The sequence below is a fragment of the Mycteria americana genome, chromosome 5, assembly GCF_035582795.1.
Source record: "Mycteria americana isolate JAX WOST 10 ecotype Jacksonville Zoo and Gardens chromosome 5, USCA_MyAme_1.0, whole genome shotgun sequence".
In the NCBI taxonomy this organism is placed as follows: domain Eukaryota; kingdom Metazoa; phylum Chordata; class Aves; order Ciconiiformes; family Ciconiidae; genus Mycteria; species Mycteria americana.
Window position 1 is genome coordinate 32,462,607 of NC_134369.1, and position 25,374 is coordinate 32,487,980.

General features: G+C 42.7%; 1 protein-coding gene across 1 annotated transcript in view; it reads right to left on the reverse strand.

Moving 5' to 3' along the window:
• Positions 1–3,418: 3,418 nt before the first annotated feature.
• Positions 3,419–25,374, reverse strand: part of LOC142409867 (cytosolic phospholipase A2 epsilon-like) — a 37,087-nt gene continuing 15,131 nt past the window's right edge. The window contains exons 5-22 of the mRNA XM_075501622.1: positions 24,656–24,792; positions 24,029–24,160; positions 22,865–22,905; positions 21,711–21,753; positions 20,270–20,327; positions 19,649–19,815; positions 19,445–19,531; positions 18,260–18,297; positions 16,232–16,379; positions 15,205–15,341; positions 14,020–14,242; positions 12,418–12,532; positions 11,168–11,305; positions 9,631–9,738; positions 8,227–8,418; positions 7,297–7,463; positions 4,793–4,979; positions 3,419–3,627 (exon numbers count right to left, since the gene is read on the reverse strand). Of these exons, the coding sequence (XP_075357737.1) occupies positions 3,419–3,627; positions 4,793–4,979; positions 7,297–7,463; positions 8,227–8,418; positions 9,631–9,738; positions 11,168–11,305; positions 12,418–12,532; positions 14,020–14,242; positions 15,205–15,341; positions 16,232–16,379; positions 18,260–18,297; positions 19,445–19,531; positions 19,649–19,815; positions 20,270–20,327; positions 21,711–21,753; positions 22,865–22,905; positions 24,029–24,160; positions 24,656–24,792 (2,327 nt within the window). The remainder of the gene's footprint in view (positions 3,628–4,792; positions 4,980–7,296; positions 7,464–8,226; positions 8,419–9,630; positions 9,739–11,167; positions 11,306–12,417; positions 12,533–14,019; positions 14,243–15,204; positions 15,342–16,231; positions 16,380–18,259; positions 18,298–19,444; positions 19,532–19,648; positions 19,816–20,269; positions 20,328–21,710; positions 21,754–22,864; positions 22,906–24,028; positions 24,161–24,655; positions 24,793–25,374) is intronic.

The following is a 25,374-nucleotide window of genomic DNA, read 5'->3' on the forward strand; positions in this document are numbered from 1 at the left end:
TACAGAAATACATACTCTGCAATAAGATGCAGCAACAGTACATTAATTGGATTTAGGTTATGTGTGACAGTAAGCAGATAGGATAAAACAGCTAATGAAAAAAAAATTGCTTTCAGACTAAACTGGTTCTTGCAAAAGCCAGTTTAAGGCTTTCTGTACCACATGTCCCTGCAATCCCAGGTCTAGGTATGCAGAGCAGACACACTCATGTGGTGGTTTGTATCTACTCAGCCTTGGTCCAGCAGGGCTGGGTCTCTCCTCAAGTTGTTGTATTCTTTCCCCTTTCTTTCCTATGGCTCATTATTTTTATGTTTGTTTAGACGAAGAGTCCTAAAGCAATGACTTTCCTTAGGTTGGCTCCACACCCTGTGAATACTTCTGCACCACTTTCCAGCTCAGACTGACTCTGGCTGTAATCTAGCTGCTTTTAAGTGCCTGTGTCTGACCCAATGAACCCTGCCAGCCAGAGGCAAAACTCAGCACCGACCGCACGCCGCCCTCTGCGCCGTCCTCGGCACACCTGCAAAGCCACCGCCACGGCAGCACGCCTGCGCCTGCCCCTGTGAGCACACAGCTGACCCCTATGCCATCAAAACCGGCACGGCTCCCAGCTCACTGGAACAGGCTTTAAAAGGGCTGCCAAAGACTGTTTCATAACAGATCATAACAGGTCATAACAGATCAAAATCTCTGGGGGAAGGGAATTCTTTGGCTTCCCTGCACTCCTGGTACCTTGTCTATGAGCAAAAAGTTACCCGTTTCCTGAGCATTCTTGAGCTTACTGGTTAAATGTTGCTACCAGCCAGCACAGTTCCCCTTTTGCGCATTCCCATGCAAAATAATATCAACAGTCATCACGGTCAACTTGGTAGAATAAATTTTTGCCATAGGCTATGTTATTTCACAACACCATGAAGGGTTGTGTCTACATACATGGCATGTTTCCTCCATGTGCCACCTGTAATGTTGTAGCTTGATGAAATGCATTTTTCATTAGGTCACAGAAAACCCTTGGCAGCATTGGCATCTTTCAGTCATAGTTAAAGGCAGTGCTTTATTACAACATCTGCTTGGAGGGCTAAGCTATAAACCAGACTGTTCACCAGGACTGGGGCTCTGAGACTTGCTCCCACAGTGTCAGTGGCCAAAAAGCTCTTATTTTCACGAATAATATTTGCAATCCACATCAGAGACAGCCCTTGAGGGAGAGTGGGACCGTGGCTTGCTTTGTACCCCTGCAATCTGTCTCCGAGACATTCCTTTATCCACGATGCTCACAGCAAATATTTGGTATGCTCTTACACTCTTTGCAGAGATAACAACAGTTTTGTTTTCCTGGAACAAGGAACACACTGTGAACCTGGAGCATATTACTGAAATGCCTGAATATGTGGAGCAAGGCAGAATTTTCATTTTGCAAAGAAGCCTTTATTGTCTAGTATTGTATACACGAAATACTTGCATGTAAATAACATTTCTTCAGAGCTGGAGGTGGCATGAGTTTATGGCCAAAAACTGTGCTTATTTTTTCACACCAGGGATTTCAGGTTTAAATGGAGACAATTCCCAGGGTTATATGCAGAGTACATAGCACCGTATTTCTGATTACAACTAGTGAAACTACCATAGAACGAAAAAACCCAGCATAAGTGTGTATTCGTTCAAAACCTAAAGAGTTTCAAATGTTAATATTTATGCTCTGATCTTTAGGCTTGCAACATTAGGCTACAGTTGCACAAAAAGGTAAGGTTTGGTTTGACATCATAAATGACAAAAGTGTTGGCAAAAGTCATTGTGAACCAATTTGTAAAGATAATTTGTCATTGTTTCTTGCCAAAGTGAAAATCCTCAGAGTGTCATTTTGCACCAAGCCAAACATGTTATTTGACTGTAAATGAAACCTGTTATTTTCAGGTTGGGTTCCCTGGGCTGACGAGGTAGGCGGTCTATTACAAAGAAGCTATGTTTCAAAACAAAGACATTTTGTAGAATATTAACATGAAATGTTTCAACTTACCCAAGCATTTTCCCCAGTTTATTTTAGCCCCAGATTATGACATTCACTGAATAGACTGTTGTTCAAAATTTTCCCAGTTGTCATTAGGACACAAAACTTATTAATAAAGAAGTGTATTTTCAATTTGACTTGCTCCTGGAATGCAAATGTTGTTATAGATTTATATTTTTTACAGCTCACCCTCAGCACTTTCAACAGTTCAGAAAATACCCTTTCCATAAAAGGGTAACTGAAGAAGGTTTAAAAATGCAAACCCACAATAAATGTGCTTGGTGGTTTTGTGCTAGATCCCATGGAGGGTCTGTTCAGATTGTTTTAAGATGGTCTTAGTTGTTGCAGACCACTAACTCACTCCTGCTTATCTGTACAGTTTGAACAGGCAGAACTAAACAAATAAGCATTTTTGTTGATGAGCATATGTCTTAAACTGTTTAAAGAAATTGCATTGAGTAAAACCACAAGTCTTCATTGTCTAGTGAAAGTAAAATATTCCCATTTCAAGCACTTTTTCTTTTTAATTTAAGAAAGGAAGTTTACTATGAGAAGTAACTCAACTGGGAAAAAAAATTCCAGGGTGTTTTATTTCGAAAGCTTCAAAATAAAATGTTGACTTTTTTTATAGACTGTCTCAACACAGAACAATCAAAACTGAAATAAATTCACAGGAAATTTTGATGTGCTCAAATTACACCTTTTGCTTTAAAAAAATTTTTATGTGAAAAATCTTACGCCACTTCCTCCTAAGTTGCTCCTTCCCATCTACGTATGATTCATTCACAGCCCAAGAGAGCCCAGGAGGTGGACATGATTCATGGGGCCGGCTGTGTGCACACGCTTGTCCCTCTTACATTTTCCAACCTCTGCAGCTGCTCTTCAGGACACTTGCAAAACAGAGTTGACCCAGGGATCCAATGCCAGCTTCCAGTCATGTCTCAGATTTTCTTCATTTTCCAGGGTTGGATGCATCTTCTGTTCCACGAAGAAGAATTGTGGGGAGCAGAAGTTTATACCCCCCTCTTACAGCCTGTAGGTGTGTTGGCTGGGTTGTATTACTGTAGCACCGTGGTGGTAAAAAATTATTTTCCTCTATGTCATACATTATAATAAGTTAGGCTTAAAACAACACTATTTTTAAAATCTAACAAGGATTTTAGGTAAAGAGTGTTCTACAGACAACCTTATTTTAGGGAACAAAGCATACGTAAAAATTTCCCAGGCAATGTCTGTGCCTATAGAGGCCACTTCTTGGGAATGGAAAAAAAAAAACCAACAAACCACTGAGCCACCTGGGGTAGTTTCTTTCTGTAGTGCAGAACGGCCAGTGTTCAAAAAGCTACGTCCCTTCTGTGTCCTAGAGCATGAAAAACTCCTCTGAGAAGACAGGGCCAGTTGGACGGGTGGTTAGCACATGTTTTGCCTTCTCCTTTGCATCGCTATCTGCAAGGCGTGCATAATCATCTGTGAGTTGTTCAGGACATTGTATTCACTGAGGTTCAGCAGCCGGTGGTAATTCTCATCGGTATACCTGACCGAGAACATGCAGTAGGGGGAAAAGCGACTGGTCAAATCAAGTTGTCCTCCCTCCATCTCTGAGCAACAGCGCTTGACACCTGGAGAGGAAGAGAAGTTGCTGCTGTGACACGGTGTTTATCTATCTCAGCCAGTGACAAGCTGTCCACAGCAGTCCGAAGAGGGGGACTTTTCTCCAGAAGAAAGTTCATAGGGTTTAAATGCACAAATAATGCAGGTCATGTATCCCCACCCCTAGCCAAGAGAATGTCTTGTGCCTGAAGTGATGATGGCAGAAGGGAGAAGTGAGGGATGGCATTGTCATGGTCATCTACAGCTTACTCATAAATATCTGTCTCATTAAAGCCATGGATCAGTCAAGGATATCAGCCTGAAAGGGCACTCCAATAGCCACTGCCGGTGCACTGCAGGTCTTATCCTGAGCAGCTGGGACCTCTACGAAGCCCAGCTGAGGGAAGGGAGTTGCTCGTAACAGAAGAGAATTTAAGTGAGAAAGGGGTAGTAGAGACATATGGAAACTTAAAGTTCCTGGAATCCCAAATGCAGTCCCAGGGGGCCTGCCACCAGGATCTATCTCTGTCTTTCCATTTCTTGTGTCTCCAAAATTCTACAAAAGCAGAATTTTAGACTTTACCTCCCTGCTACCAAGAAGTGACTCAAATGCATCCTAGTAACTGGCAGTGAAGGAGAGGAATACAAAGCAGGTGGCCTGGCAGAAAAAGAATGACAGGCCCTGGGCACAGCACAGTGAGCAAAATGACCCCTGTGCTGATGCTGTACCAAAAGGAGACACACTGCTCTTGACGCTGCAGGAGTTCAGCCTGAAAGCCAGGTTCTTGCTCCCCCACCATTCATACCTGACACTATGCCTCCTCAAGTGTAGAATGAAATCCCTGGACAACAGACAATATATGCAGGGGAAAATAATCTGAGAGCGCTATACTTTTACCAGGAAAAAAGTTTTACAATTAGCTAGCAACACTTTATGTTGCAAATGGGAGAGAGATGAAGGTAAACACCATCCAGAAGACAAGGGCTGTGTCTGTCCTCTAGGGCCACAAGGATGACATGAATGAACATAGTAGCTTTGGCAGGGATGGGGAAAACAAGTTTAATTAGCTAAAGTGCTCCCCCATGAACCCAGCCAGCAAAGATAGCCAGCAGCAGAGGAGAAGGCTCTGCCTGAGTCAGGGAAGCAGGTAGTGGTGTCTTTTGTTTAACACTTTGTCACTACTTGTAACTTACCAGGTGCTTTGTACTCTCGGAAGGTATCATTCACAAGGGGAAGAAAAATCACGATCGGACATCCTGGCAAATCTGAATCTTGGAAGAGGTAGCACTCCTTCAGGTTTTTCTTATCTTCATCAGTCAAAGAAATTTTGGGGAATGGGATTTTCTGCTCTGAGTAGTATTTGTACGCCTTATCTAGAGACTGGAGTATCACAGAAATGGTCAGCATTGGAATTCAACTTGGTTGTCTTAAAGCCTCCAAATTGTTACCTAGTATTAAGGTTTAGTGACTGAGATCCATCGGGCGAGTTCCTTCTTATCAAGGGTTACTCTACACATAATTACCACACATAGTAACCAGAATGCTAATCACAAGCTGTAAACACAATTTCACAGTTAGAGAATTCATCCAGGACTCTGCTTTTTTAAAAATGGAAGCAATTTGCAGAAGTTTAGGGTAAAGCATGTAGTTTTAGTAAATGAAAGAGCCTGTGTTTAATATATTGTATAGAATTAATTAGAAAAGAAAACCACAGCAAGAAAATGTTTAAAGTATCTTATTATGTGCTTGGAAGCCAGGAGATAAGATAGTTAAGTTTGAATATGCAATTATGTCTCTGCCTGTGAAGGCATTATGACACAGTGTTAATTGAGATTGTTATTTTACTGAGAAAGTCTGAATTACTAGGCTATACTGTACCTTTTTGCTGAAATGTTTAATACAATATCATGTCCTACTACGTACTGTATTATTTACTTGGCACCATCTAATAGTGGACACTATCAAATAGGAAACAGTTTCTACTAAAGTGCTTAAAATTGCAGCAGCCTTTCTTCATAAAATTAATCTCGACAATGTAGAAGGCTGAAATGAAACTTTACTACATGTATGTCTCATGCATCATATGGCTTATTAACAGTAGCACAGCTGTTCTCATTCAAAAAATTATTCCACTTAAGCAGGCCAAGGTGCTTAATAGCGAGTGTCTAACTAACCTCAGTTTCTGAGATATAAAGACTCAAACCTTTTCTGCAAGGCTTTATAGACAGCTAATTAACTTTATCTCCATAAAACTGGAGTTTCTGCAGGAAGATGCTTGTCATTGAATTTTCCTAGTAGTATCTTATGAGTCAGCCCAGAAATGATCTGCCTCTGACTATCCACTTAACCCCTATTATATTCTAACTTAAGTCAGCAGAAATTGCTTCTGCATCTTTATGCATATTCCTGTGCAGGGTCTGGAAACCTGCTTCATTCAGCATAAAGCAGAAGAGGCTCTTCCCATCATTCTACAAGAGACCATGCTGATGTCCTCTTGAATAATTCAACATGTTCATCAACCAGCAAGAGAGATTCCAGCAGTGGCAGGAAGAAATAGGAACAATATTAATCATAGAATCATAGAATAGTTTAGGTTGGAAAAGGCATTTAAGATCATTGAGTCCAGCTGTTAACCTAGGACTGCCAAGTCCACCACTAAACCATGTCCCTAAGCACCACATCTACACGTCTTTTAAATACCTCCAGGGATGGTGACTCAACCACTTCCCTGGGCAGCCTGTTCCAATGCTTGACCACCCCTGCAGTAAAGAAATTTTTCCTAATATCCAGTCTAAACCTCTCCTGATGCAACTTGAGGCCATTTCCTCTTGTCCTATTACTAGTTACCTGGGAGAAGAGACCAACCCCCACCTCTCTACAACCTCCTTTCAGGTAGTTGTAGAGAGCCATAAGGTCTCCCCTCAGCCTCCTTTTCTCCAGGCTAAACAACCCCAGTTCCCTCAGCCGCTCCTCATCAGACTTGTTCTCCAGACCCTTCACCAGCTTCGTTGCCCTTCTCTGGACATGCTCCAGCACCTCAATGTCTCCCTCATAGTGAGGGGCCCAAAACTGAACACAGCATTCAAGGTGCGGCCTCACCAGTGCCAAGTACAGGGGCACGATCACTTCCCTAGTCCTGCTGGCCACACTATTCCTGATACGAGCCAGGATGCCATTGGCCTCCTTGGCCACCTGGGCACACTGCTGGCTCATATTCAGGCAGCTGTTGACCAACACTCCCAGGTCCTTCTCTGCTGGGCAGCTTTCCAGCCACTCTTCCCCAAGCCTGTAGCATTGCATGGGGTTGTTGTGACTCAGGTGCAGGACCTGGCACTGAGCCTTGTTGAACCTCATACAACTGGCCTTCGCCCATCGATCCAGCCTGTCCAGATCCCTCTGGACAGGATAGCCTTGCTACCCCCAAGCAGATCAACACTCCTGCCCAACTTGGTGTTGTCTGCAAACTTACTGAGGGTGCATTTGATCCCCTCATCCAGATCATTGATAACGATATTAAACAGAACTGGCCCCAGTACTGAGCCCTGTGAACACCACTTGTGATCACTACAGTGAAAAATGTAGGGGAATGCAGTAGTTAAAAACTGAACAGCTGAAATAACTAGCAGTTCTAGGTGCTAAAGGATAGACATTTACAAACAAAAGGAGAAACAAGACACGGTAAGAAGATCCTCCTCACCGACGTATGTGATCCAGTAGTATAACTTAAATAGATGATGACATCCACTTCCCTCTGTGGCCTTAAAAGTGGTGCACTGCTGGTATTGATGAAAAATCCAGCGTCTATCATGCCCAGGTGATCAGGATTTTGCATCAGCTGGTTGGGACGTGAGTCTAACACAGTGTCTAAAAGGAAAAAGAAATGATCTGTAGGTATTCTGACTGGAAAAAGAAATGCAAGGTGGGACCATCCCAGAGGCCTGGTTTAATTTAATTGCCACACTACTGGATTGTCAAATAGGCATGGGAGGGACTATAAAACACCACCTAAGTTCCTGCTCTGAAAAATCTTCTATGTTGAGATTCCAGGCAATATATTCAGTAACTTGTCATACTCATTAGTGCCAATAAGCCACTTCTAATACTTAACCTAAATCTGCCTTGCTTCATTTCAGCCATTGTTTCATCTTTTCTCCATCATTGATTTGGAGAACAAAATATTCTCAACCCTTTTTACATTCAGATTTATGCCTCCCCCTCAAATCCTGTCTTCTTTGGACTACAAAGCCCCATTCCTTTCCAGCTTTCTCGCGTAGGACATATTTTCTGGGATATTCCAGTTGCATCTGAAGTTAGAGGCACAGTCTTGCCAAATTAAACTTTCTCCCATGTTCACTATGCTCTTTCCTACTTTAAATTCGGTTCTGTAGGCTGCAAGCCTACCCTCTCAGTCTGGACCACAGAGATCTCAGCTAAAGCACATAAACACATGTTTATATTTAAAAATAGTCTGGCAACACTGAAGTCTTAGCCTCTTCTCTCCATTCAGAAAATAAACGTTCTTTCAGGAGATTTATTTTCCCCTGCCAAGCCTGACAGGGTTCTTTCCTAAATTCCCCACCCCAAAACCACCTGAAAATGATGCCTGTTAAATATTGGTCCCCATTACCTTTCCATTGACAGAAGTGCTCATTCTCCAGGTAGTTGTTATGCAGCTGGTAGCCCTTCAGGAAATTGTGGTGCTGGGCAACAGAGAAGCGGTCAGTCAACGCTCCCCGAAGGGCGCTGGACAGGGGACCAGGAGGAGTGTACATGCGAGTCCTCAGCTCGTGGGGTCTTGTAGGCAACACCGGGTCTTCATCTAGAGGAGGGGGGAAAAATCGGTGAGCTCTTTGTTAATTGATGTTCATTTCTGGTTGTCCTGGTGTGTAGGAGATAGGGGTTGTTCTGGGATGATTCACTAAACACTCAAAAACTATTCCGAAAGAGAGGAGTGGCTGCTGGACAAAGTTCTGCTGATGTTCTTAAGCTTTGGCCTGAAGATAGTTCATCAGAAGCAGTCTTTAGTCCTGGAAAAGGGACACCTTAAGGGAACTAAGCAATTAAGAGAACGTCCTGTCAGAAGGAAAGTTGCATATCCTCACAGGAAGGTATCATGAAACAGAGGCAAGCACGGAGAAAATGGGACTGAAGCATATGCTCCCACTCAGTCAGATGGGCAACAACAGGGCACCACGGAGTCTATTGCAACAGTGGCAGCTTCTACCTGATAACCACCCATGGCTACATGAGCATATGCTTAATCAGTAGAATGAGAGCATCCAGGGAAAACCTGGGGCGTACATTCATATTTAGAAACTACAGGTAGTTTTCAGGGTGACTACCTGGCAGCATATGTGGGTGAAAAGTAGAAATGGCACAAGGTGTGGTTTCTTGAAATCACAACCTGCTTTGCCAGACCAAGTGGCTGACGGTGCAACAGGAGAGACCTGGTGGTTTCTGTGATTGCACAGATGTATTTCTTTATTTTCAGGATGTCTGTAATTATAGTTACTATCATATTAAATGATTTAGCAATAAAACCTTGGTTTCTATATTGCTTCAGAAAATACCCTCTGGGCCTCATTTATCTTTGTGCCAGGATGAATCCAATGCAGTAATTACTGTACTGAGTAATAAAATAAAAACCCAGGAAATATTGATTAACCAATTGATATTCAGGTTTATTCTCTGCACAGGCAGTAAAAATAACCTTATTCTTTGCTGCTGGTTCTTGGTTCTGTACAGCTGAGTGAGAATGGGCAATGCCAAAACACTTTGTGAGAAATGTGTGACCCCTCTAAAACTTCCTCTTAAGGACAGAGCCTTTTAATCAGTAGGGTTTTAGTAAGTCTAGTAATTACAGCAGCATTTCCTTGATTACCCTCTTCCTCTTAGTCCTTATGGTGGGAGGGGAAATTGCTATCTCTTAGGAGGATCCTATGATGCTGGCTTCAACATAGTTGACAGGACGATGCCAAACGGCATCCAGAAAACTAAGTCAGCATAAATGAAAGGCTTAATAATTTCTCACCAACTTCTTCTATTCTGTCTTGTGTCCATCTCTTCCAGAAGTCCTCTGAACTGTGGGACAGTCCCCATATTTGTAATAGGTTCACAGAAAATATACTGCTCCACATACCTGTAAAAGGAAGTAATGAACACAAGGACACATTCTAACAAGAAACTGCCTTTTTCCTTCTATTTTGATCTCCTGGATTAACTTTAGAATGGGCTTAATTCAATTATTTCTAAACTTTTGGGCTGTTAAATTCCTCTTAACTTTCTGTGGCATTGGTTCAGGTCATGCTGCTGTCAGTTCTGTGCCTAACCTATCACATGGCTCTGCCACACAGTAAAGAGAGAAGAACGGGAGAGAAGTAAAGGAGAAAAAACCCCACTTGCTCAAGAGGCGAAACAAGAGCTCAGGTAACGCAGACGTCACAAAAACATCCTTTCCATCCCTGTCTTCCTTACTCCAGCTTCTCTTTTTCTGCACACACTCCGGTCATCTTTCACACCCCCTGAATTGTTTCACAGCGGGATGAACTGGCTCTTCAGCCATTCGGCTTGCAACAGAAGATCTCACACTGCAGCACGTAGAGGCTCACAGGTGCAGTGGGCTCCTGCTCCACTGTGCACTCTCTTCTCTATCCAGGATTGCCCCTCTCTGCCTCCCCACAGGGGCACTGGTGGCTTTGTTGACAAAACACAATGCCCCCATTTCATCTGCTGTTGTAAATTTAAATATGTGTTCTAATTAGTCTACCACAATTGGGCTGCTTAATTTTCAGTGGGGCACAGAAACCAGTACAGCATACACAGGATGTGGAAAACTAATTTCCCAGCAGTGGACCAGGTGAAAAGGGCCAGCCTAAGAGGTAGTATTTTAAAGATACTCCTTGGGATTACGGACTATTTAGTATCACAGCCTGTTTACTGAAACTAAGGAGCTTCTAAGCAGCACAAGTGTAAGAGGTGAGTGAAACCTAGTTCACAGGGCTCTGTGTTCACCTGCCAGTGATTTTGACTCCTTGGCAAAGGGATATTATTACTTTTACACACAACCCATCAGTACAAGTCAGGGACTGACAAGAGAGATTCAGAGACGCTTCGCTCCTGGTCTCATTTTTCATCCTGGGCAGCCTGCATCTTTAATAAATGGGATTCTCTACATAGGGTTGAAGTTAAACCTCACAGTGGAAGCACAGCTGCAGGTTTCCTGCTGTCTCAAAATTTTCATAAGTTGGAGTGCATTCAGAGAGGAATCGGAAGAATAACCAAAGAAGTGGGAACTACTCCTCACAATGAAAGAATTAAGGAGCTTTATCTATTCCGTCTGTAAGACACAATGTTAAAAAGTTTGTGCATACCAAGACAGTGACAAGAAACTGAAAAAAGATGTGGGATTTTTTACTGTATTCTTTTGGACAAACTACCAGACCCCCCCATTTCCCGGCAGACGATACCATAGCAGCATTCAGTATGTTAGACCAGAAACATCCACCCTCTGGGTAACAGCGCTGCACCCCTCCGAAGTGCCTCTGTACCAGGACAACACAATACATCACCTTGAAGGTAGCAGATCCGGGATTCGGGGAGCTTTTTTAACAAGCGTCCCATGAAGAACTCGCTTCCGAAATGTTCTGTGCGAACGAACGCGCCGTACTTCAGAAGTCCCACCTCGTAGGGGGTGAACTCCACCCACTCTGCAATACAGCCACAACAGGACACTCAGGGGGCTCTCGGCCGGGTGTGGAGAGAGGGGCGGCCAGGACATACATTCTCTGACCAGGCCAGGACTGACTCCTCTTTGCTACGTTGCCTTTGCAAAGCCTCGCTTATAAATGACCGCCTGCAGGGCCAGGCAGCTGAGCTCAGACACTGTGACAGTGGGGAGGCAGGAGCAGTCTACCACAGCCTGCTGTGTCCACAGCAAGCCTCCAGCTCTTACACACCCCATGTGCAGCTCTTACACACCCCATGGGGGTTCTACAATGTGCACGAGGTTTCACTCTGCCCTTGCATTCCACCACATCTAGGTGAAAGTACTTCCACTGTTATCAACACAGTTAATTTAACTTCCCTTGCATAAGTTGGTTATGTACAAAGACAGGTACTCAGCTCTTCAGAAATTAGGTTTTTGTAAGAGGCCAATTATACTCTTTATGCATGGTACTAAGGAAGACAGAACTAGTCCTTGACTTTCTCAAATATCCTCTCCAAGTGAAGTGCAGTTGTCTGATATAACTGCGGTGTGCGCAAAGACTGGGACAGAAAGGTCATGGACTATAATTTCCTTTTCGTTCAGAAGTGGTTCATTTTTTCACCTCAGCCATAAAAAAATTGATCTGAATTTCTTCTCCGCCTCTTCTCCTCCTCCAGCTGCTTCTCCTCATGGAAGAAAATAACCAACACAATGAGCAAAGCAAAAGATTCAGTTGGGAGTAGGTTGGATGCTTTCCCAAACTTTATCATAACTATGTGGTCTTTCTTCATATTGAAACTATAACTGGGCATTGACAAAAAGCAGTGTTTAATTCTCAGACAATTCCAATACTTCTTATTCTAGGTTGATCAGATAATATTTCAAAAATGGCCTTTCTGGCAGGATTTCAACTGTGTACGTCTAGACAGTGAAATGCTAATCTCAAAAAGCTATTGTATTAAAATTGTAAAGCATGGAGGTGATGATTATTTCTCCAAAAAGCAACTAACACACCAGGACTGTTTTCTCCAAGTGCTACCAAGCAGAGAAGAGCGAATCACAGGAATTCGGTTGCCAGTTTTAGCCCCACAGGATCTGAAACATCATCCTTACCTTTGAAATCATTGGTGCTGTAGTTGTCCCGGACGCAGACCGACACATAGATGGGCAGTGGGTTCTGGCCGTCACACAGTGCTTCTTGCTGCTCCGAAAGTTTGTGGGGGTCTTTCTGGTTTTGAAGAAAAATGCTTATGTGAGAAGAGATGGAAACCATGCATGGTGAATTCGATGGCCCCAGCGCTGGAGGAGCCGGGCAGCTCTGCCCCCAGCACGCAGGACGTGCCATGGCAGCTCCATTGCACAGGGCACTGCAGGCACCCACCTGCCGGTGACAGACCAGTCTCCAAGGTCCGGCCTGACTTTGTGCACAGGTTCATAAAAAGATGAGGAGAGGGAAACCTACTTCTGCATACGAGTCTGTACATACTAGAAAGTACTGCCCTGGCAAGTAGGAGAAGGGGCAAGCTGTCCCTTAGGATGAGGAGCGCAGTGAGCAGTCCTTGCTCTCCTGGGGCTGAAGGGAGCCCTCGAGCATGTCAGCATTGAGTTTCCTTTCTTAGTACACAACAGCTATCACAGTCCAGCCTTGCAAGGGGACTGGAATTTGGCAGCAAATTATTTCCATCCCACCCAGTTTCTTTTCTGGAAAAGCATATTCTTATTGAAGAGATTTGTAAAAAACATAAAATCTCGTGAACTGCTGACAAATTTAGGAACAGCTAGTTCTGGCAGATTAGGGAGAGGTTAATGGTTACATAGCAATAGGCAGCGCTACTCAAAGAGAAAGATGCTTGGCTCGATTGTGAGGGGGACCTCATCTAGCTGAGATTAAAAGAGATGCAACTATTCAGCTTATACTTTTGTTTAATATGTAGTATTCCTCTTTGTATGTATTTATTTTCTGTTTACATATATATAATACTATATATGTACTTATATAAAAATAAATTAATAAAACCAAATGAATGGCTCAATGACTGCAGCATTTCTGCCCCCACTGGAGGACACTTCTGTTCAATCCTCAACCACTTGTACCTTCCTACTTCCTAAGTGCCAAAGCACACATCCTTGAACTGTGGTCCAGTTGGAGAGAAGAGGGAGTGGACTGCTGTACTGTAGGGGTAGAAACCACTTCAAATAATAGAAAAGCAAATTTGTTATTGCTTGTAAAAATTAATATCACTTAAACCAGCTACTGTCTGAAAAGTCCTTCTCACCAAACGTAAAGCATGCACTTGCTTCCAGTGTACCTGCAGATCGAGTTACCTGCAAGTGGATGCAAATCACCAAGCACTCTAGCTGTTTCATGCTTGCTTCGGATAGCTTTCACACTGTTGAGGTTATTCTGCTTTGCATCTTGAACTCTTTTTGCATGCGTAATCTGCATCTTAGGCAGACTGCCCAAGACTGCCTCCGCTTCTATTTAAATACCAGCCAGAGTTCAAATGGCTGCATTCACAGACTAATTTATTAACATATAGGATGCATTTCTCCCTAGGCAGACTATTAAAGGAAATTTAAAAAATCTGAGAGTTTGTTGACTTGGAGAATTCCACTCAGTTTTGAGGTACATTCTCTGAAATGATGGGCTAGTTTCCTCACCATTCACTAAGAGAAAAATGTCTGGTTCTCTAAGAAATGGAATATACATCATACCCCATCATTTAGTAAGTACTCAATCATGAGCCCCCAAAGATCTATAAATGATGTCCTGTATCCCTCTTCTTTCCGCTGACAAAGCTGTTTGTTGTAGTACTTCATGCGATCTACAGAGAAACAGCCCATCTTGCATTTGGTTGCTTGCTTCTGGGCTTCACCAATATGCGAGTCTAGGTCCTTCTGCGACCAGTAAGCATCTCTGTATAAGTTGGCCATGGTCCTGGAGAAAGATAATACAGACAGCAAAAGTCAAAAGGAGCAAAAAAAGACTTGAAATTTTGTGCCTTTGGGGACAGAGGTTTACATTTAGGGATTCACTTCTGCTAATATATACTCTGGTTTTGCTGTTCCATCCAGCAGAATGAACACTCCAGAGTTTGTATGACTGTTTTAAAGATGGCCCTGAAGGATAAGGTATTTATTTTATGTTCTTGACTTTTTTTTTTTACACAGAACTGGCAGCAGCTTAAGGGATAAAATTGCCAGGTGTGAACATAGGTACATTTCTGAAGCACAAATTAGGCAGAAAATTATAATAATTCTTCTTTGCCTGTTTTCTAGAACCATAAATCAGCTCACACCAGCTGCTGTCTTTTTGCTTTGTATCACTTAGTGTTAATCTTATGGTATCACTATGCTTTATTTTAACACCATCCTCTATTTTACCAACCTTCCCTACGTGGGACCATCAGATGTTGGACAGTTGTAGGTCCTGGGAGCAGGATAACGCTGCCCAGGGAAACTCAGTCCTTTCCCAAACTGACAGCTTGCAGGGGTAAGTGGGCACTGTCCTGCAGTTTTCTCTGCTTGACCAGCTAGAAAGCAGAGCCAGTCTCAGAAGTTACTGGGAACAACAACAACTGGGACATCAGTGGAGGGAGGAAGAGGCATGATGCTATTGGCATCCACAGTTACGTCCACAGTAACTACTTACTTAGAAACCATTTTGACAAGTCTAATTGTCATAATCATATTTAACTGCTGCAAACGTGGAGTTGAAAAGCACAGTAAAGAACTGGTAATAAAAAAATCGGTGCATCAGACCAAGCTAATATTTAATGGCCTGTTACTGAGAAACAGAAAGAAGAAAATCTCCTGATTTTGTCTGCTTTCAGAAGCTCCTCTCTGCAGCAGCGTCACCCTCAAAAGGCCTGGTCAAGCCTCCTGCGTAAGCTGGCTTACCATGTGGTGCCGGACAGCCCGCTGATGTATGTTACACAGTCCAGGAGATTTAATTTCTTGAGTCCCATGAGGCTGCCATATAGTCCTGTCATTGACTTCAGTCCTCCGCCTGTCGTGATGATAGCCACAACGGGGACCTGTTGGGCAGAGGGGGATGGGACATTCATACCGACAGCATTCAACATGGCATCCCAGACTGCAATGGGGTCTGGCCATCACACCCAGCCCAGGTCCTGATCTCAGAGCCCGGGTCCCTTTTCGGAAGGAAAGGCTCCAAAACCAAGCAATGACTGCTACTGCTGCTTCCCTTTGGATAAACATGGGTTCAGAGATTAATCCAAACCTGGGTTCTTGCCCATCTCTAGGGCAAACGGGCACGGATGAACAAGAAGAAACCCTTCTGTGGAGGCAACAATGTATTTTCTCTACATTTCCCACTCCTTTGCCACTTTTTTCTTATTTCACACATCTACTACTACTGTATGAAAATCCACATGCCAAGCCCATGAAGAAATACACTCAGTTCACAGCCAGTGTTGTTAAGCTACCCTCATCAATGCTGTTATTCTTCAGTGTTGTGATGTTACTTTAAAATAAATTATATTTATTTCAAGGAATTTCAAAACTGCAAGAAAGGGAAGGTATTATAAGTAGCACTCAGAGATGTTTATCCTAAACTCTTACAAAATTATGACATTTGAACAAGGGAAGAAATCTTTGCTATGTAATGTATTTAATATGCACACAGTATTTCTGAAACAAGCCAGTTATAGCATTGGATGGCAGGGACGAACACACACTGTTCATTTGACAAATTCCAAATTGACAGTCATGAAGGATGCAATTACTACAAATAGTACCTCTTGTAATAACAAACCTTGGCAGCAGAAGCAAATGTACTTAAGACACATGGACAAGCTGGTACCCACACAACAGATACATGTGGCCCATTTTGCTGACCACTCATCTAGAAGAGTACATGAAGGCACTAGAAATTCAAGATCTATCCCTCCCAACACACACATACTTCATGATCCTGCAGATCCTGTTGTAGGTGAAAAACATTTTTCAGAGCACTCGCTACGTATCTCTTTCTTTTCCCCAGGAAAGCCATCTCCTCTGAACATAAGTCAAACCCAAAGCGCATGTCCAGGTCTTGGTGGCACAAACAATTACTAAGATAAAAACAGGCACATATTTTACATATTAACACACCCATATCAATCAATCTTAGGTCTTCGATCAAAGATAATCTACAGCACCCTTCCCTTCAAACAGGGTGATGCAATGTGACAGGAACAAGAGAGAATATTCTATTTTTTAAAGTAAGAAAACTTATTTCAATTAGTAAGCTTAACCAGTGGCATTACACCCCGTTATTACTAATTGATGAACAAACAATGTACAGTATTTACAAATGAAACAAAATATTTTAAGCAATAAATAAAAATAAAAGAATTAGAAGTTTAGAAAATCTGTGCAAAGGGTCAAAAGTGAGTGTATTGATTCCCATTTCACGGGATATTTTCGCATTCTAAACCTAAAATAAAACCCAATTTTCAAACGTTGGCATTGCCCACGTGAAGGAGAATTCTCATTTTGAGCCACTTGAGTGGGAACGCATCCCCCTCTAGCGGTGAGCGTCGCTGGGGAGGAAGCCCACCCACGGGCCTGCCGGGCACGGGTGGCCGTGTAACCCTGCTCGCCGGAGGGGTGCCCTCGGTGACATCCAGCCCCTGGATGGATGGGGATGGGTCACTGAGTTTAGTGGGGCAGGATTTCACCCCTGCTGCTCTGACCTGTCTGCACTTGCACAAGCTGTCTCACGGGTCAACACTGGCAGTTGTATTTCATGTCAACCTTGACTCAAAAATTGTAAAGCATAATATTCCTCAGAAGAAGATATAATTTGCATCAGTTTTGAAATTTAATAAGTCATTCCTTAAAACTCCACTGTTGTAGCTTATTTCCCTGGGCATTTGTGCTCTTCTGCTCACTAACTTCCCTCCTGTCTCTTCATGCCCTGCGCCTACAAGACATCAATGGGCAAGAGATCTGGCATGGTGTCTTCATGCCAGAGCTACCCATGGACTCCCTGGCTGGCCAGCTAGCCCTGGCCAGGCATTGTAAAATGGCAGGAGCTTGCTTTTTATTTCAGTGACAGAACTTCTACTGAGTCCATAATTTCAATGAAACTAGTAATGAAATTTATTTGTGAGATTTCTCCACCATCAGGTTTGGATAAAATCACCCAAATGATTACAACTGTATTTGTAAATGAAGACACTCAAGGGGAATTGAGTTAGGTGGAGCTGCAAAAGCCAGTTTCCATTGTAAATCAAGTTACAAACAAACTGCTTTTAAAGTTCTCTGAAAGTAAAATAAATAAACGGGAAGCATTTTTCCTGTCCTGGAATAACGCTGGATTTTCTGTTGTCATTGATCACTTGCCTTTCTGAAAGGAATGATAGAAAATTCTGTTTTTCTGCAAAAAAAAGATTAGTTTGCCCAGTTTTGTGTGTAACATAGAGCTATGGATAACATGAAATATCTTCATGTTTACTGAAGAGTATTAGTGAGCATGTCTATAGATGTCAAATCACTAGCCACATTGTCTACCTTAGTTACTACTCAATATGCAGTATAACTGGACTTAATAGAATATGAGGTTTATCGCTACTGAATACTGACAGTTAAGAAAAAAATTGATGTTCATAATTTCTGATCAAGTTTAATGTTTACTCCTGTCTGTTCTGTTTTCTTAGCTTTGTTCTTTTTGTGAATTTCAGAGACTGACCTTGATAAAAAATTATTCTGTGGTCAGAAAGGAAGGGATAAAGTGCTAAAATAAATACATGTTTATCAACGTTTATTAATTAAAGCCAAATCTTCCTAAGGCTAATTATGTCTAATATACTGTGCATGTATTTTATGTTTCATTAAAAGCATGTTCTAGTTCTCAGACTGAGAATGCCTGCTTGTGTCATTTCCATGTGGCTAAAACAATATCAAAATCAATAACCCAAGTCTTTAGGAATAGAGGAAGATCTCTTACCAGCTTTGTGCTCTCACATTCAGGTCAAATCTTTTCTCCTGTAAAACAAGAATGTGTACTGTAATTTTTTAATTTTCATTTTTAAATTTCTTTTTTCCCTTTCTGTCTTGGGGTCAGAGCTTGATTTAAACTCCAGCAAGGTCTGGCAATCGCAAAGTTAAATGTCTGAGATCTCAGCATACATTTCCAAAAGCATTCATTTATCATTAGTGGAACACCCCTACCCACAGATCCCAAATTCTTCCAGGCTGCAGAGACCATTAACAAACTTGCTATAGGAGGTTCCTGAGACTTATGCAGTAGGTCCCATTTCCCACGTTATTCACAAGCTTTCTGCAGCATCCTGAAATATCATTGTTTTGTATGTTTCCCATTCTTTACGGTCTAATACACAGCAGGTCTTTGACATCCTGGCCACAGTCTCACAGTGAAGAGCCTGCAGGTCTGCATTTGCTTCTGCCAAGACTTCATCCTGTCTTAAAATCATTATTGCAACCTTCATATTAACTGACAAAAAGTGCTCTGTTCTGAGAGGATGTTTTAATGGCCCTGAAATCTGATGTTCTCCTACTTCTTCACAACATAACAACTAATATTTGTACAAGAGTGTCCCTAATAATCTGGACATCTGTAGATGTTTCTTAGAAGAAACATATTTTTTTATAGTGAGGATCTTTTTCTTCTGCTAATTTCATTCAAAATTATACAGCACATACATCTATTTCAAGGAATATTCTCATTACATTCTTTAAAATCCATACAGTATGTCTAATATTTTCAATATATTTTAATATATTGTCCTTTGAAGCACATGGTTTACTAAGGGCAGGTTTATTGACTTTTTCCAAGCTTGTGTCCCAGGAGAAACTTTTAGTTTGGACCCTAAGCAAAGGAGGGGTCAGTAAGTCTTTGGGTAAACCAGGAGAGATGTACTGAAGGAATCATCATACTTTCTGACATCCTTGTTGGTGTCTGTATCCACTACTGGCAGTAATGGAGACTAATGGAGAGACAGCCTGCTTCTGTGGAGAAAACAGCTGGAGAAACAAAGCTCCTGTTTGTTCAAGGTCTGAGAAAAAAATCAGAATATTTCTGACCCTCTTAGCAGCCATCTGGGACAATATTATGGGGAATGGTTTCTACTTGAGTAACCTTTTGTTCCTAACAGCTGGAAGTGATGCTCACCTCTGCAATGGTCACATTCCTTCCCATGGGCAGCGAATTCAGCATCACGACTGGGGAGCCCGTCTCTGTACTGTACTTACAGGTCCACTGGGAAAACAACATGCTTTAGGACAAAAACAGTAATGGGTTTACCCTCTCCCCCTCCTCCCACTTTCTAGAGAGGCACTCATGGTCTGTTCATCATTAAGACCACTTCCAACATACAGGGTGGTAATGCCTCTTCTTTGGCAACATGACATCCAGCGTTGGCTCCGTGTACTTGATATAGTGGAACTTGGTGGGACCCGACGGGCTGGCCACTCCATCAGGGCCCAGCATGATATCCTGTGTCCCCTCAAAGGAGCCCTTCACGGTGAGGGAAAGCTCTTTCTCTAAAAAAGCAAAACCAGGGTCGTGAGAAATGTCACTATGATTTAACCAGAAAATTGTGCTGGCTTGGTTAAAAGTGGGGTGCAGGTAGCAGAGCTGTGGAGTTCGGACCACAGCTTTGTCTAGTGGAAAGAGTTCTGAAGGGAGCGATGGCAGCAATGGGAAAGGAGCAAAATGGATGCTATTTTCATAGAAAGGGGACTCTGAATGTTCTCGCTGTTATATAGAACTGGGATTTCAACTGTAATGCAGGTGTAATAGACCTTATTTACATATACCTAAGGGAGTATGAGATGCACTCATTGAAGTCTATAACAACCTAATGTGTTTACCTGGTGTTAACTGCACTGAATACTGTAAATACTACTTATTCCACTAATACATTATATGAAAGGGGCATCCTCTCGTCAGTAAGCATGCAATTATTGGTAAACAGATAACAAGCAATAACCTTACTTGATTTTTGCTGCATCTTCTCTGCCACTTCAACTTCCAAGCAGCAAAGTTCACGACACTGTAAAAGACAGAGAACAGGAATCTGTGAGAAAGATCATCACATTCCAACCTCATTACGGGGAACTGTGAATCACTCAGCTTTTGGACATGTCTAGTCATCTGAAGTGTCTAATTCCCTGGCATTTCTGGGCTTTTGCCCAGTAGCCGCTGACTAAGAAAAAGGAGAAGCTTTGGAGGGAGTTGTAGAGCATCCTCCAGTGACAATGACATACGACTGGGCACAGTAAGAAGAAGACGCAAAAGAAGAAAGTCAGGAGCATTTTCAGGATAGTAGCATAGATGCAAAGAGTTAAACTGGGAAAAACAAATGAAAGATATGCTGCTGAGAGATCAAGAGTCAGTAGTAGAAAGGGGTTTCTGAAGAAGCACTGCTATTAACATTTTGGTTTTTTTTTTTTATGGTACTCACTCTTCTTTCACATAGTGTAATTGCCATAGGTCAATACTTAGTGCTGAGCTTACCCATCAGGCATGGCTCATCTCCCAGGGGAGGAAAGGGCTGGGTAGGTTATCAGCAAGTGGCTTCACAGTCTTTTTACCATTGTTGTTTGACAGACAGCAGTACCTTTTTTGAAGGAGTACTGGTACCAGAGGAAAGCACTCTGTGTGTGTGTGTGGTGTGTCGAAATATAGGACAAATGTGAAATAATGGGATATCACCAATGAACAGGGCACTAAAATATCCCATTGTCCAGGTTTCAGCTGGGACAGAGTTACTTTTCTTCCTAGTAGCTGGTATAGTGCTGTGTTTTGGATTCAGTACAAGAATAATGTTGATAACACACTGATGTTTTGGTTGTTGCTAAGTAGTGCTTACACTGGTCAAGGACTTTTCAGCTGCCCATGCTCTGCCAGGTGCACAAGAAGCTGGGAGGGGGCACAGCCAGGACGGCTGACCCAAACTGGCCAAAGGGCTATTCCATACCATCTGGCATCATGCTCAGTATATAAACTGGGGGAGTTGGCCAGGGAGCTGTGACCGCTGCTCAGGGGTGGGCTGGGCATCAGTCAGCGGGCAGTGAGCAATTACATTGTGCATTGGTTGTTTTGTACACTCTTTTATAATTATTATTATTATTATTATTTTCTCTTCCTCTGCTGTCCTATTAAACTGTCTTTATCTCAACACACGGGTTTTACTTCTTTTTTCCCCGATTCTCTCTCCCATCCCACCAGAGTGGGGGGGAGAGTAAGTGAGCAGCTGTGTCGTGCTTAGTTGCTCACTGGGGTTAAATCATGAGACGCATTCTTGAAGTATCTAAATAGGAAAGAGGGAAGAAAGAGAAAGAACTGGCCTGCTGGCTTCTCTAACCCCCACCCTCCCTTCCCTTTTATATTAAGGAAACACTTATAGAAAATGTCTTGGGAAAAAAACACATACCACCAGGACTCCATTGGTAGCAATGGCTTCATGAGGACCGGAACTGGGGAACAAAATTAAAAACACGGATTTTTTTAGATCAAACAATTGCCCACTCATCCTTGCCCAGGGTGTTGCCCTTTCTCCCCATGGAGAAGAATGACAGCCAGAGGGACCCCAGCAGGTAGGTAACAAGCTCCTTTTCGTGCTTGCTTGGACTGAGCACTGCTCTGAGGGGACTTGCCTCTGTACCAAAGCTGAGCGATGTGTATCATGGCTACGTTTTTGCAGTGCAATTTCATGATCATCTGAAATGGAATCTGCGGTTAGGCAGTCAAATTCTTCTCCTCACTATAACGTGTAAATTACATGTGTTTCAGTGGTAACATGCTAATACACCAGCATATCCCTGTTGGGAAGCCCAGTTCTGTGTATTTGCTGGTATGCAAATACAATCAAAGGGGCAAAGGGCAGTGGGTGCCAATTACGCGGGGGAAAAAAAAGCTTTCCAGATCATTCAGGTGAAGTCAGGAGATGGTGTGGAGTGACTTGAATTCTGGTCTTGGCTCCCCACTAGTATGAGGGCTGACCTTAGGCTGGTCACTTTCTTTCTGCCGTGCCTTAGTTACCTTGTGGCAACACGGAGGCAAAAATACTGATTCACATGGATGGCAGGCTGACCATGCTGGAGGAAAAGCCTTGCACCAGAGCTTCCAACACATTGTCATTGTGTTGGGCAGAAAGAAATAGAATTACTAGGACCAAAACACTGCTGCAAGGGAAAATCGAAGGAGTCAGAGATACACTGGAAAACTAACCAGGATGGTTCAACATTCAGAGTCTGTCCAATCCATTAGCTGAAACAGGCATGGAAAGATTGATATACATGCATGCACACAAGAGCATGCACACACACTCAGAAAGTCTTCTGAAATGTCCCCAGGTAGACAAATCCAACATTGTGGATAGAAGAGACAATGCTGGGAGATGCGTCTTTGAAAGCAACTAAACTACAGAACAAGCTAACTGGAGGGATCAGCCGGGTGTCTGAGACTGCAGTAATGAAGTCTGGCACTTTTTTACAGAAATCCCACAAAGCGTGACTTCTAATGCTATTTCTTTATTTTAGCACTTAATGATTTTTGCATTTTTTAACTTATCTGTATATCACTTACGCGGCCTCCAATTTGAATTCAACCTCTAGCTCCTCCTTGGCCTGAAAGCAAGAACAAGAAATTAAATGAAGTAGCTACATAATGCTTTCTCCCTTGTCTAAACCCAGGTCCCTGGTATGCAATATTGAAGTAATTGGCTGGTATGCAGCCTGTGATAAATATTTCAGACTGGAAGGCCTGAAACAGCATTTCAATCAGATAGTTTAACAATTGCTTCCTCATTTCCTTCATTCTTCAAGGTATCTTCAAAACAACATGTACTTTTATCTCTTAGTGTGAAACTGCTGCAGAAAGACAATTTGCAACTTGATTTGTCTTCTGAATTCTACTTTTTTCTCCTAACTATTCCTGGCACTGTCCTGCCATGACTTACTGTCCTTGCTATTAGCTTGGAAGTTAAAGATACTTTCCACCCATCACTTTAACGTAATAAACAGGGACTGGTATTAGTGAGTGATTCAGAGTTACAGTTATGCAATGCCCTGTAAGGCAGTGTTGATATGTATGAGCTAGTTGTGAGTGACCTATTTTGGGTACCAGAAGCAATCTGCCCATGGTAGCAAGAAGTTGCATGCGAGATATTTCACTGATCTCATCCATAGATCTCAAAGGGAATCAAGACTCTTCTTCCCATTTTGTAGATGGGAAACTGAGAAACAGAGTAAATCAGTCATTCAGAGCTCCAAAACCACACTAATTCTGATAGATGACTCAGCAGGCTCAGCCCTAGCTGAGGTATCACTGCAGAGGACAGTGCTGGGATACACACAGGGGCAACTTCAGCTTTGCCTTTGGGGTGAAAGTAGATACAGTCAAAGGGGTAGGGGGTAGTGGCTATGAACTACATGGAAAAAAAATTTACAACAACAGCTGTGCAGCTTTGGTGGTGCTCAGAGATAGCTCACAGTCAGATCCCTCCCCTACCTACTGCACTGTTTTAGTCATATGCTCTTTAATAATCTATAAAAATACTGGGAGGAGGGGCTTAGGCTCTCAAATACAGATTTTTTACCACATTTTTTGTGTTGATATTTTGAATGGCAATTCATGTACCCATTATTGGGATAAGTCATCCATGGCGGATTCAGAAAGCTGACCCCAAGATTTTGAAAGTGTTGTATAACTCTCCACTGGTTTCTTAGTTGCTTTATTTTTTGCTCTCACCTTTGGGCTGGGCTTAAAATACAGGAGCACTGTTCTTTCGATTGGAAGTTTAGCGGTATCAAAGAGCGCACAGAGGAGAGGGTCATCTGGAGTAGCAAAATCCTCATCATACACTGTCAGCTCCAGCACGTTCTGGAAAAAGAGGGAGAAGGGGGTTTTATACTTTTTACAATTTGGACATCATTAGTTCTAGGGAAGAAGGAGTGTTGGGGATGTGCTTGAGAAGAAAAGTGGTGAAATTAAGTATCATCCCCCTTTGGAAAAACATACTGTAAATCAAATATTCATTCTTCTCTAGTTCAGTTTAATTTCTGTAACATGAGTAATACATTGGCTATACCTATACAACAGCTCAGTTAACTCCCAAATTCTGTATCCATCTTGCAGTGATTCATATGAGTCTCTAGTTTCCCTAAAACTTCAATACTGAGCTCAGTTTCTGGCCCTCCTAAACAGCACCATCAAACAGGCACGGGAACCCAGTCATCTCTGCTGTCAAAGAATTTGAGCAGTCCCTTATCATGTGCCTTCTCTTAAACAATTCCTGGGCACAGTTCAGGAGACAGAGAGGACCCACCATACACAAAATCTTAGGGCTGCTTCAGGCAAGCAACTTTGGCTCCTTACCTTGACCTGACTCTGGATCCTGAAGTAGAAGGTTTCATTCCACACCGGATTGTTGGAGTTTCTCACAGTTTTAGTGCGGGACCTTTCACATGTCGCAGTCGGCAGCCACAACGACACGTAGCAATCAGCCTGGCTTACTGGGTAGGGAAAGAGCCAAAACTATTGTTAATGCGGCAAAGTCAGCGGTGCTATGTGACACTGGAAAGGTTACTGCATGGTACCAACAGCAAGTATGAGTTATTTAAAGGCAGAAATGCCTGATCTAAAGTAACTCTTTCCAAGATATCCTTCTGAGAGGGGAAAAGCACGGACCATAAGAGGACCTAGAACAGGAGGTAGTTTCTTTTCTTCCTTGTATGAGTTACAGACAACAGTGATGTTGTGTATAAAAGAAGAGGGTGAGAATTTCCTCTTCTAGTCAGCCACTTTCTTCAGTTTCTCAACCAAGCTTTCCTGTGCTCATGTGTGCATGCACACACTAACCCTCAGCTGCTGTCTGATGAGAGGGGCTTGGGAGCCTCCTCCGCCTTTTGAGAACAACTGCAAAAGGTCTCCACCTCTGCCTCGCCTTCAATGTTTTTCTTGGTGAGGGTTTGTGAAAGCAGCTGCAGAACTACCCCTGTTGTAGGAGACAGCAGAGGCTTCCTCCAGAAGGAGCTCATTGAATTAGACATTGGATCTTAATTAACTGCCACCTCCAGGAAGAGAGGGACCAAGTC